Raw genomic sequence first — 12906 nt, 5'->3', positions numbered from 1 at the left:
ACCCTGTGCTTTACCTATATTTTTTCTGTTACCTCCAAGACCGGTTTCTACCACCTGCCGACACTGTGTTCTTCAGTGACCAGTCATGGGTCGCTGATGAGTTGCTATCAGCCTCGGGGCCGTGCTGTGCTCGATGACTGCACGCTGACCCTCTGCCAGCACTACCTGCTCCTTAAGGAAATACCTGGGATTTATCAGAGACACAGCCGTTGTACCTCAGTTAAACAAAACTATGCAAACGCAACTGCTAAAAATCAATTGGGTAACAGCCACCTTGTTGCTAGGAAGCTGCTGTTACAGGTAAACAGGCTAAACAAACTAACTACAGCAAAGTTTCAGGCAGGTCAGGACAGATCAAGACGAAACCAGCCTGACAAGCCCCAGTGCCGACGTCGTACAGACTCATACGGAGCCTTTGGCCTTTTAGCAGTAAAGGCAATGCTGTATTTACATTCAGTAGCCCGGCATCCTTCTCTCCTGTCACCTTAGCCCTATTACTTTCTGAAAGCTTTAATGCTAACGAAGTGCTTTTCAGGGGGGAGAAGGTCTCCAGGGGTGAGTTCAGACCCTGCTGCTCTGACCACTGGGTTTCCTTTCTTGTTTATCCAGACCCCAGTCCCACTTTGTGAAGGGAAGGTAGTAGCTTCAAGACAGGGAGACCAGAATACTTTCTTTCCTGGTTTAAGCTTTGTTCTTTCAGTTTTGCTTCCTTCAAGACAAATTGTTTAATCAGAGCCTGCCCAGAAGGAAATACTTTCTCTATTTAAGGATCGGCACTTACTGTGCTGCCCAGCGTATCTGCTGCGGTATGGAAGAGGTGCAAGCCAAGCCATTGTTCCCTGATGGCGACGCTACATCCACAGCGAAAATGAGGTAAGTGCACAGCATCCATTCTTGTAGCAGTTCCCAGAAGGAGAGGTTTTGGGTTGACAAGGCTCAGCACAGTGTCCTTGTTCAGAACCACAGAACGGTTAGGGTTGGACAGACCTGTGGAGGTCACCTTGTCTGGCCCCTTGCTCAAGCAAGGCCACCTAGAGTAGGTTGCCCATGACCAGATGCAGATGGCTTTTGAATATCTTCAAGGATGGAGACTCCACAGCCTCCCTGGGCAGCCTGTGCCATGCTCTATCATCCTCACAGTTAAAAGAAGAAAAGTTTCCTGATGTCAAGATGGAGCCTCATGAGTTTCAGTTTGTGCCCATGGCTTCCTGTCCTGGCCCTGGGCACCGTTGAAAAAACCCTGGCTCCGTTGTCTTTGCACTCTCCCCTCAGGTGTTTATACACATTCCTAAGAACCCTCTGAGCCTTCTCTTCTCTAGGCTGAAGAGTCCCAGGTGTCTCAGCCTTTCCTCATATAAGAGATGCTCCAGCCCGACATCTCCATGGCTCTTTGTTGAACTCTCTCTCTCTTTGTTGAGCCATCTCTTGCTGCACCCTCTAGGTGAAGGCAGAGCCCCCATTTCCTCCCCAGTGGCAGCAAAGAAGTTTTCATTGTGTGCTTTTAGCTTGCTCTACTCTTTCAATTTCTTGCAGTCCATCCCAGGGCCTTTGTCTTAAATAAGAAGAAAGAGCAGCCCTGGTGACTCCCCTTTGGCGAACAGCAAGCCAGGAATGAAGCCTCCCAGATGGTTCCCTGAAAATGGGCTGATTGGAACAAAGATTTATGGGTTCTTTAGTAGCTTGAGCACAAGGGAGCTGTTGAGCAAGTACAGAGAGCCCCATCCTCCACCTCTCTCCTCCTTTTTATTTCACGTACAGCTAGGAGCTCCCTTCTGCTCTGTGTGGGTACCACAGGCTCCCAGCGCTCCTCATGCTGCCTTTTCATAACCCATGTTTTCCTCTTTGAAGGAGAAGTTGGATGCCCTTCAATGCCATTTCACCTGGCATTTGCGTGTAATAGGCTACGTTGAACCTAGACACGTCCTGCAGAAGGTGGCTGTTGAAATCAAGCACACACCCCACCAAAACCAGGCAGCACTCCTGGGGCTGCAGGCATACCTGTACCAGCTGAAAGGCCAGACCAGAGAAGCTCTGCAAAGCCTTAAAGATGCTGAAGAGCAAGAGAGGAAAGATGAGCAGCAGACATCTGCTGCTGGTGCTTTGATTATCTATGGGAATTACGCTTGGATTCACTACCTTCGGGCCTCTTATCAAGAGGCTGAAAGCTATCTGGAAAGAATTCAGCAGCTCTGCCCAGCCCCTTGGGATGCACGGCTGGTCCCGTACATCCAGGCCCAGAAAGGCTGGTCCCTCTTGGCTATCAGAGCCCGTAATGGGGAACGGGCAAGAGAGTGCTTCGAGGTGGCATTGATGCTTGAACCAGGGAACAGATATTTCCATGCTGGGCTTGGAATGGCTCTTTATTCCTCCTGGAGTTACTTCTGGTATCCTGATATTGCAAGGAAAGCCATAATCCAATTGGAAAGAACTGTCCTTGAGCAGCCAAGTAACTACAGAGCCAAAATACGTTTAGCCAAGCTACTTGAACAAGTGGATATAGAAAGATCAATTAGCTTGATAGAAGAAAGTGCAGAGAAAAGCTCCGATCCCGATGTCCTCAAAGCTTCAGCTTTGTTCTGCCTGCGACGGTCTACAGAACGAGCAATTGAGATATTACAGCGAGCCCTGCAGCAGGATCCAGGTTACCACCTTCTCTACCAAGCCTTGGCCAAGTCCTATAAGGTACAGTGGCTTAACGCAAAGAAGGAAGACAAGAATAATATACTGGAGGCAGCCATCAAGGACCTCAAGCAAATTCTTCAGAAACATCCAGACCTTGACCTCGTGTTTGTAAAGCTGCAATTAGCAGAGTTCTATGGTGCAAGAGACCCAGCACAGGAAGAGAAGATCTACAAGGAGCTGCAGGAGCGAAAGGACACCCTGAGCCCCAAAGGCCATCAAGCCCTTAATCTCTATTGGGGAAAGTTCTTCCTCTATAAGAAGAAATCATTGGAGGAAGCAAAAGCAAAGTTTATGGATGGTTACAAGATTCCTGTGCTGACAGAACAGAGGAAGGAGTGCGCGCAGAGGCTGATAAAGATGACTCGGTACTGCCACAGTGACGATGCCGATGCTATCCACCGCTTCATCCAAGACACCAACCGCCACCTGCCCACAGAATTTTCTGGAACCAATCTAGACTGATGGAGGGAGCCCCAGTCTAGAGAAAGCAGCGTATCCTTTTTTGCAAAGCTAGAAGGCATCAAGGACTAGTGTCTGTCTCTCCAACAGCACGCCCATCACTATATATATATATATATATATATGGGTCCTGTCAGCTTCCTGAACCATCCCCTTGGTTGGCCATTCAATACAGGCCTACCCGTAGATAACTGACTGCCCAAAATTTGCACACCTGCCCTCAGTCCTGCTTCTCCGAGAGGAGGGAGTGAAAACAAAGGTGAGGAATTTGACTTACGGGGTCCAAGCACAATCCTTTGTAGGTGTAGGCTTGCATCACTCCCTTGGATTTGCTGTAGATCAGAACTAAGCGCTGATTAGAGCGGCATGAGAAGTTAACTCCCTTCAATTATCAGAATTCTATCATTTGCAACAAATAAGTAGGTGATTTCCTCTATAAGATCACTAACTGCTGGGGGGGCAGGTCTTGATAAGGGTGAAGGACTCGTGCACAGGACAGAGAGGTGGTCCCTGGCTCGTCCAATTACATTAAATGCAGATGGAGCAAGAGCTAGCTGCTGATTAATAATCACAACTCTGTGCTCCTACCTGCATCAATCCTTTGAAGCATACGCGTGCATGCCCCTGCCTGAACATAAAACAGGGGGGGTTGCTTTCTTGCAGTAGTACCCACTTAATCACTACGAACAATGCATTCATCACTGTTTCTGGGGTCAAAGTAAAGCTTTTAATATTCTTTGATCAATACATACTTCAAATTCTTTTCCACACGATTTCTGGTGTTTCCTTGCAGCCTAAAGCAACCAGAGGATGGACTGCCAAAGATACACCCTTTCTTCACAGTTTTCACTACCCCTTCCCCCAGGCTCACGTTAGGTACAGCTCTTTCTCTGCCATAGTCCTATCTACTTGCACATCCTGCTGTGGAACTTGTGTCCTTCCCTGCAGGGACGGGTGGGCACACCTCCCCCCCATTACAGCATTGCGGCCATGTTTCCAAGCACGGTGCCTGGCAGTAAGCAAGGGGGGGGTGCTTGCTAGGATGACCCCAAGCCCCATCCGTCCCTACAGAGTGGAGCCATGGGGACCAGGGCAGATGTTCCCCAGCAGGTCTCACTGCAAAAGCCCCAGTTCCGCTCCGAGAAGGAACAGGCAAGGACTTGGGTTTGGGAGAGGATGCTCCAGAAGAGGACCAAGCCAAGCATGTCCAAGACACAGGATTTGGGGAAGGTGTCCCCCTTATGCACATCTGGTGTGCATGAAAACACCAGAGGCCAGAAACACACACCTGCCCTGGGGCTGGAGAGCAGCAGCCCCCAGCTGCCCCATCTCCTGCAGTGAGTCAGAGCTAGGGTGCAAACATGGCAGGAGAGGACCTCATCCTCCACACCCCACAACCAAGGGGCAGAGGAAGAGAAACAATCCAGGCCACCACGTTCAGCCCAGGCTATTTCACCTCCTGGTACAATATTTGGGACCAAAACTGTTCTCCTCCTTTCTTCGGACCCACGAGCCACAGCCCGGTGCACGATCCTGCACCAGAGACTGCCAGGTTCATTAGTCCTTGAGGCAGGAGCTACTCAGAGCACGTCGCCCTCAGCATTACAGCATCACAGCCTCCTGTAACACTACAAAGGCCTTGCGTGAAACTCTATAGCACAAATGAAAAGCATTAGTCAGAGTACAGAACCATAGGTCACATAGTAAATCATGATTTACTTACTGCACAGGTCAGGGCAGTTTTCCAGAGCTCAATAAAAACAGCCACTTAAAAAACTTCTGTACATGTTCCACGAGTCTTTTCACACAGCACTGGGCAAGGTCAGATATCTCAATTTAGGAAAGCAGGGACTCCCAAAAGCAAGGGTGCAATTAAACTACCCTCATTCCCCTCACCAATATGAGCAGCACTAGCAATTCGTTTAGACTACCCAGGAATCCTTTGAGTTTGCATCTACAGATAGTCCTCTACAAAATTTTGCCCTTGCTAACACAGTATCAGGAAACATTTCTTTAGAAAAGAAGTCACAGTTCTTCCAGCAGTTAATTAACCAGAGCATCTTTTGTCCCTCAGACAAATCCAACACTGCCATCCTCAGGGCTGCGGGCTGCACGCGCGCAGCGCAAGTCAAGAATTACAGACTTGTGCGCTCTCCGAGAGACCAGATTCTGACAAAACTTCAATCAGTGTGTCACTGCTGTGTGAAGAGCAAACTATGGGGTTTTAAAAAAAAAAAAAGCCACACTTACAATCCTTGTGTGACTGTTCGACTTATATAGGTAGAAGACTGGATGCTATTGAAAAGTGTCAGTGAGTTCCTCTAGCATTTTTTTTTATTATTATTAACACTTCGAACAAGTTCTGCTAGTTACTTTGTTCACCAATACTAAATTCAGTACAGCGTTAGATAATAAAAATACATTGCACAATAAAATCCCATTAAAAGTCTCAGTTAAGCTGAAAGATAAAAGGAAAAAGATCTTTTTACATAAGCTGCCAAGGGCCGCGGAGAGGACTTGCGCATACTGGTGTGCAAATGCTAGGACGACACTAACTCCCAGGTCCACTTCACTTCAGCATAGGAGAGGCAAAGAAGTTACCCTGATGCCCAAGCTGGGTTGTTGACTTGCTTTTGCTCCCAAATCTAGTTCAAGAGAAGTAGAAAAATACCAGTTTTAGACCTCTGTATCACAAATCTAACACCCTCCCTTTCCCAGGGGGCATTCACCCAAATTTTACCTACCTCTCAAACCAAGTGTTCTTCTCCCTACCATAAGATAATGCTCGTTAAACCATTAGGCAGCTTGTACTGTTACTACAGCACTGATTAAGGGAGAGTTGACTGAGTAGTAAGTCCAGGCTGCTGCCAAAACTGAGTCCAAAAGTCTCTTTTTAGATCTCCTCAAACACCCAAACCACCTGCAGCCATCCCAACATCTCCATGACAACGCCCATTGGCACTTACTTGGGGGTGGTTTTGCTGAAAGTAGACCGGACCCTCTGGGACAGGGAGGTGGACGATGGTGTCTTGGAGAGCTGCTGTTCTGGAGTAGTGAGTGGTCCAAGCATGCTCACTGTCAAAAAAAAAAAAAAAGAGGCAGCAAAGTGAGCAACATGAGGACAGCTGAAGCTTCCATTGCCATGCAAGGAACATTAGATATTCCCTAGCATCTGTCAAAAATACTAGAGAAATCTGGTATTTCCTGGGATGCCTTTCTTCCCTCTTCCTCCACAAAGCGTGCAGGAATGGCTAGCTCTAACAGTCTCCCAAACAGCTTTGATTAAGGGTCATTATATTTAATACAGCAGCTGCACAGCCAATAGAACAGAACTCAGGGGTTACCTTTAGCCTCTGGTGTCTGTGGAGTGGAGTAGGCATTGACATTCTCAATCACGTGCGCTGGGTCAATGTTTTCTTGCTCCATCATTATCAACTGGCTCCAGTAGTCCCTAGGCAGCAGCAGAAGTCGCTCCAGTACCTACAGAGACATCCGTGAGTAGCTGATGTTACAAAGCGGCACACAGCTTTGACAAACTGACACCAGACAGGCATCGCCTCAGCTGCCCCCAGCAATTTATTTGAATTCTTTGAATGGGATACCTTCACCCAAGTCAGTCCTTTCGGCTGACCTACCTTGGGTTGCCGCTTAGTGTCTTGCAGGAGCGTCACAGGGTCAGGATCAGGTACCTCATGGGCAACTATTGTGGGCCCAAAGACTTTGGCCAGGTTGGCAATGTCCATTTTAGTCTCCGGGCTCTGAGCCACCCTATATTTAAAAAAAATTCCTAAGAAAGAGACAATGTAGCTTCTCCCCTTCACTTGTCATACAACTCCCTCATCCCACACATACTTCAGCCTCCGAATAAGCACGTTTTTTCTAGAATGAAGACTTTATGCTCACAAGTAGTAGCAGTTAGAGAAAGCACCAGTGGCAACATCCCCCTTTCAGAACCACAAGTCCGTTTGGACGTACCTCTGCAGGTGGATCATGAGGAAAGCCAAGGTGTCCCTATTGGCCTGAGGAAGTTCACCGACTGCTTGGTACATAGCAGCAACACTGTTGTCCTCATCCAAGATTTCTGGGGAGAAAAAGTGTTTAGACCTCAGCAAGAGGCCCCAGAGGCACAGCTGTAATATTCCCCTCACAGCAATAGCTAGCCTGAGAAACGAGGAAGACAGAAACTTCACATGCCATTGCAATTATTTCGTATCCCGCCCAAGCACAAGAATTTGTTTCTTTCCTCTTTCAAAAGGGTACGGCAGAAGAGAGATCTTCCCATGCACAACGTGCACCAATCAACACAGTTGCAAGCACGAGGGTTCCACAGAGCGCCGAGGTCTGCCAGTTCACACAACAGCTAAACCTGTGACCATCAAGCCTTGTCGTTTAGCAACTCCTTACCTGCAGCTTCCATAAAAGTCTTGTTTAACCGAAAAGTGAGAAGGGGTTCTTTCAGGCTGCGTAGAAAGTCCTTGAGAAGGCTGCAGATAACATGGATGTCATCCACTTTACTGAGCAAAGGAATATTTTTTGCTCTAAGAAACTTCTCTTTCAGTTCCCTCACTGTCTTGTCACAGCCAGATATCCGGTAAAGGCCTGTCTGTTAACAGAAAGCATTGCTTAGAGGCAGAATATCAACCGCACGTATAAAGCTGACATCCTTCCACTCCCACTTTCTCTCCACACCTGAGCATTCTACACTGTTGCTCACTCACAGAGTCACCCACCAAGCAGCACTACATACACCATAAATAGGAGATATTCAGGTTAACAATTTGTTTCCCTAACACCATAACCCATTTCATTAGCACCGTTTCACACCTCATTCTCTTTTTACCTCATGCAGCCCTCGCTGCTCGATCTCATTAACACAGTGCACTATGATGGAAGGGATCATTGGAGGAGTAGAAGGGACAAAGTCCATCAAGATCCCCTAAGAGGCAGAAGGGAAAAAAATGGAAAAAAAAAGAGATACTCAGTCTTCAAGGAAAATACTCTCTCGGGAATTCACAGTGAGAACTAAGCTTAAAACAAGCATGGTTTCTTCTTCATCAGCCCAGAGGAAAGCAACGCTACATCCATCAGCACAATGCTGCAGGATTGCCTACCCAGAGCTGCCGTGTTCCCAACTCAACACCCTCCTAACATCGCATCCCTGCCACCCACTACCCTAGTTATTGAATGACACATTAGCAAGCTCATTTAGCTGCGTTTTATTATGCAGCTCTGAGTAACAGGAACTCTTCTGCAGAAGGCAGACTTGTTGAAGCCTAAGCACGTTTTAACTCTAACCAAACCTTTGTGCTGGCAGCTGTACTGCCCCAAGCTCACCCTGCGGACTTACCTCTCCAATTCTGACAGGAGTGCCAGTCAAGGTGGGGATACAGGGAAGAGGGCAGCGGTCCCGACACTCTGGATGAGTGACCACACGGCAGTCTTTGCATTTCAGAAATATTTTTCCAAATTTTACTCTCTTTCCACATGGAACACACGATTCTGGCTTGATAACCTAATGATTCAGAGCATACAGATGGCAAGAGATTAGTGCATCGCAGTAACTCAGCAGGACTTAAACTGGATGACCACATAGGACAGCATATTCCCCAATTCCTGCAAATAACTGGTACAGTTAACATTGACTTGAGACATAATGGCTTGTAGCCTCTTATCAATAGCTTGATATCACACACCTTTAAAAAATGGAAGGAGATGCTTTTTCCAAGTTCTTCCTGCCTGTAGACCTACCGTCTTTGAAACAAAGTCATGCAGCCTCACTCCCCCATTGCTCTGCGGGGTAGAAGAGCCATCAGTCTCCGATTTGGATTCCAGCTGCTTGCTGCCCATGCTTGACTCACTGCTCCATGGCTGCAAAGGACCTGAAAGACAGAAGACGAAGAGTGTTGACTGAATGGAATCATCCTCCACCTGCCATAACCTTTGCTTTAAAAGCAAGTGCCTCATAAACTAGAAGCAGCTGCCTACATCCTGGAAGGAGGTAATAGTAACATTTCGGGATAGCCTCCAGTCTACCGAGTAGTTGCTCCAGGAGCCAGACAAATGGAGATGTGACACCTACCACTCTTCCTTCGGCTTCTCAGGCTATAAGGCACAGTCTGGATAGTAGAAATTGCTTCAATTGGGCCGCCATCATTGGGAACCATGAGAGTTGTCTTTGCTACTATGGATTCATTTCCCTGTAATGAAAGATAGGTGGTTAGTGACAGCAATACTGACAGGACGTGGGATTTTTCTAGTTCGTTGGCCCTAGAAATAGGTATGCAATATGACCCGCTACTGTAAGTGCACAGAGAACCCAGCTGGGAGCACCATACCTGGTCCGCTGTACAGCTAATTGGTCTGCTTTTCTTCTGAGGACCTGGTGGGCCTTCAACGAACTGCCTGGAAGACCGCTGAAAAGATACAGTACATTTTTGTCTACAAAGCAGGTATGCTGTTAACTTAGTGTTATACTAGTTCAGCAGAACTAGAAGGACTGAACAATTGTCTGCACACACCACAGACGCATTAAGTTCTTCCACAGTACCTGTACTTCATGGCAACCTTGAATTTGCCACGAAGTATCAGGAGGCCTCAATATGCTGTCCTTTCAAATACTTTTCTTAGCCAGCTTTATAATCCAATTCAGACAAAAGAAAGAAAGGAGGAGGAAAAAAAAAACAACAACACACACACACTCAACTCAAACACATACACACAAAAAAGGGGCAGCTAAGCAAGTCCCAGACTCTTCCCAACTCTGCTAGTGATGATTTCAGGCTGTCCTTTCCCACCTGTGCCTACTGCATACTAAGAGCAGACCAGAACAAGCGCAAGCTCCTTTAGAGAATAGGAAAATATTAGCTTCCTACATGATTTTCCCCTAATCTGGTAGCTGTTAATAATCTTCAAGTGCTTTCTTGCAAACTCTAGGCCATAACAGAACAAGATATGCAGAACTCCACTCCAGTCATTTTCAGTAGACAAACAATGACACCAGAATTAACTTTCAATCTAAATCCACACAGCAGGTCTGAATTATAGCGGCAGCACATCCATCTGAAGTTTGATCGTGATTAGTAGCTCAGACATCATTATAGGTGGCTGTGAGATGACAGATGGTGACACTGTGTCAGCTAAGGCTAACAATGGAATCTATTTGAAGAGGAAGAATTGAACGTACCCGCTTCTCTCTCCTTTTCAGTCTGACAGCTTTCACCACAGAGGAATCCCAGTCCTGTGGGAAAAACACAACACTGGTTAGCTTGGTGTAAATACCATACAGCCTTTGGCCAGGACTTTGATTAAGTTTTAGCCAAGAGCACATCAGAGATATGCAAATCGGCTCTACCAATTTAATACCACAGTAATCTAAACACAAGAGGTGTCTCTAGAGATTAACTGACACCCCTAAGGTTTCACAGTGGAGGAAAACTTTAGAACTTGGAGTTACATTACCAGTGACTCATCAGTCTTGTCAAAGCTGATGTCTGACAGAATTGAGCCAGATTCATCTATCGTAGACAGCCTAAAAATCAAAAATTAGAAGAAACTTGTATCAGTTTGACTTTCAGTCAGCCATGGTTCCAGAACAATCTTAATGACTCAAAAGGGCTGTATTTCAAACTGGAGTAAAAAGTAAAACTCTGTTGATATGAGTGCAGTATGTGTCACAGAGGTACACAGCTGGATGGATATTTGGCACTTATGTTGCTCAGACAAAATGCTGTTTTGCCTACCTTTTGTTGCCTGAACCCCCTATAGAAACCTGTGGCCTGTTAAGAAAGGCGAGGGCAGACTTCTGTTCTTCGCTTAGCTGAATACTCCCAGATGCATCACACATGAGCAGCTCTCGAATCAGCTGTATTTGCCGCTCCTGTAAAGGCAGATAATATCAGAGGCTGCCACAGGATAAACTGTGTTTAATTACTGTACGAACCAATCTGAAGTGTTTGAGATACTACACAGATAGGCTCTCAGAACTTGTGTCAATAGACCGCTGATGGCTGCAAAGCCAAAGCCCATGATCTGACAGGTAACGGCAGCTCAGCTCCAAACAGCAGCCAGTTGCCTTTTCCCAGGCCGAGGCAGAAGGCTACTACAGGGAGCCAAGCCAATTTGTCATTGCTGGGTTATTTTCCTCCCCGTGAAAAAAAGAAGTTATGAGTGCCAGTCCTTATTTTCCGTAGATTAATGGCAGCTCAGCTCCAAACAGCAGCCAGTTGCCTTTTCCCAGGCCGAGGCAGAAGGCTACTACAGGGAGCCAAGCCAATTTGTCATTGCTGGGTTATTTTCCTCCCCGTGAAAAAAAGAAGTTATCATGAGTGCCAGTCCTTATTTTCCATAGATTAATGCAGTTTAATCACCTTGTCTCCACACTCTGAAGAGCTAACTGGTAATAAAGAAATTACTCACCAGTTTTTCACAGTCCGTTTCAGCTCTTTGCCTACGTTTGATCTCCACATCCACTTGATTGCGAGCATGTTTCAGCTTCACATCCAAAGCACTACGTTCAGCTTCAGTTTTCATGAGAAGATCTTTGTACCTGCCAAGCTCATGCTCCGTTTTCTGCAATTTTCTCCGATAATCTTCAAAGTTCTTCGCTAACTGAATAAACTCTGGAGAGAAGACATATACATCTTCAGCTACTCAGGCAAGCAGAGGAGATGCTGCAGCCCTCTTCCACTGACAGTAGGTATCTATTAATATAGCCTGCTCCTGACTGAAGAGTGGAGCAGCCAGTCTTTCGGCAAACCCACCTACACTATAGACATTCATGAGTTTTTCAGACCAAGTCGTTCACGTCCATATTGACCAGAAGAGCTAGAACATGAGAACCCGCATGGATGAATGGATGAAGTCATTCTGCTTATAGCAAGATGTGGCCCTGCCTAGAAGTTCAGCCTGCGACTTCATATTTCTCGACAATGAAAAAAAACCCAAAACCTCAAATCTGACTGCCTGTAGCAGTCCTATTACCCATAGCATCACCAACAGATTCTTCAATAACAGCTAATAACATTTGTTTGCGTGTTTATATTCTCATAGCACAATCCACTCCAGAAACAGAACTTACGGTATTCATTTCCTTCACTTAAAACTTCAGCCTGGCGCACAAGTTGATCATACAGACTCCGTAAGTTCAGCATCACAGTCTCCATCTTCCTGCCAAGAAACCAGAGTTAAATAAACAGCCCAGCCTTCTCTTCCCACCTCTAAACAGAAAACATGTTACCAGCTCAAAGACAAGAGAATCAGCTTCAGAATTACTGAATTATTTTTTTAGGCGAGTTTTAGAAGCTGCACAAACAAAAATACATTCAGAGTTATGTTTTATGGAGATATATGCATCTAAATTCTTTCACAGGCAATGAAGATCCTCACCCTTCCACAGTTCATGGATAGCAGAGACACAGAGAGAGGCAGTGTAGCTCCCGACCTCATTGCTTCAAGTATTCTCCAGTATACTAGAGACACTCGGAACCCAAGGCAAAATGAGGGATCCCAAATCATTCTCCTTCTGGCAGGCTGCAGAACACAGCTCACGCCCTATCTACAAATAACTTGGTACTATATAGGCCACTAAAAATCCGCAGGTTTTCAGAGCTTTGTAAGATAAAAATAGGAGAAGCGTTCTGGGGAATTTTAATACAGTTTTAAATTTAGCTGCATTTTAAGTTACAGCTCCTACTGCATACAGCTGTTAAAATTCAGACTGTCAGCACATTTTCCTCAAACAGCAGCAACAATGGCATAAACAGAAGC

The 12906-nt window shown here is 46.2% G+C and overlaps 2 protein-coding genes across 2 annotated transcripts; one reads left to right on the top strand and one right to left on the bottom strand.

Moving 5' to 3' along the window:
* The first annotated feature begins 808 nt into the window (after nt 1–808).
* On the top strand, nt 809–3144 carry LOC104168789 (interferon-induced protein with tetratricopeptide repeats 2-like). The gene is made up of 2 exons (XM_009709500.1): nt 809–873; nt 1917–3144. The coding sequence occupies exons 1-2, from the start codon at nt 809–811 to the stop codon at nt 3142–3144; spliced, it is 1293 nt and encodes a 430-aa protein (XP_009707802.1).
* Nucleotides 3145–5710: 2566 nt separating this feature from the next.
* RACGAP1 (Rac GTPase activating protein 1) lies at nt 5711–12302 on the bottom strand. Its single transcript, XM_009709498.1, has 16 exons — nt 12218–12302; nt 11557–11759; nt 10881–11017; nt 10600–10669; nt 10325–10378; nt 9477–9554; nt 9221–9338; nt 8890–9020; nt 8489–8653; nt 7982–8077; nt 7546–7744; nt 7117–7222; nt 6777–6909; nt 6486–6621; nt 6108–6216; nt 5711–5786 (listed from the first exon to the last, which is right to left on the bottom strand). Exons 1-16 carry the CDS (start codon nt 12300–12302, stop codon nt 5711–5713), a joined length of 1896 nt encoding a protein of 631 aa, XP_009707800.1.
* Between the last annotated feature and the right edge of the window lie 604 nt (nt 12303–12906).

This window comes from Cariama cristata, unplaced genomic scaffold (genome assembly GCF_000690535.1).
Source record: "Cariama cristata isolate BGI_N322 unplaced genomic scaffold, ASM69053v1 scaffold17371, whole genome shotgun sequence".
In the NCBI taxonomy this organism is placed as follows: Eukaryota; Metazoa; Chordata; class Aves; order Cariamiformes; family Cariamidae; genus Cariama; species Cariama cristata.
This window is presented reverse-complemented; position numbering and strand designations above follow the sequence as displayed.

Coding starts and splice junctions, on each gene's coding strand:
- LOC104168789 (XM_009709500.1), top strand. CDS start 809: ATGGAAGAGGTGCAAGCCAAGCCATTGTTCCCTGATGGCGACGCTACA. Junction 874..1,916: donor ACATCCACAGCGAAAATGAG/GTAAGTGCACAG, acceptor CGTTGAACCTAG/ACACGTCCTGCAGAAGGTGG.
- RACGAP1 (XM_009709498.1), bottom strand. CDS start 12,302: ATGGAGACTGTGATGCTGAACTTACGGAGTCTGTATGATCAACTTGTG. Junction 9,339..9,476: donor TTAGCTGTACAGCGGACCAG/GTATGGTGCTCC, acceptor CTTTCATTACAG/GGAAATGAATCCATAGTAGC. Junction 7,223..7,545: donor GACTTTTATGGAAGCTGCAG/GTAAGGAGTTGC, acceptor TTTTCTCCCCAG/AAATCTTGGATGAGGACAAC.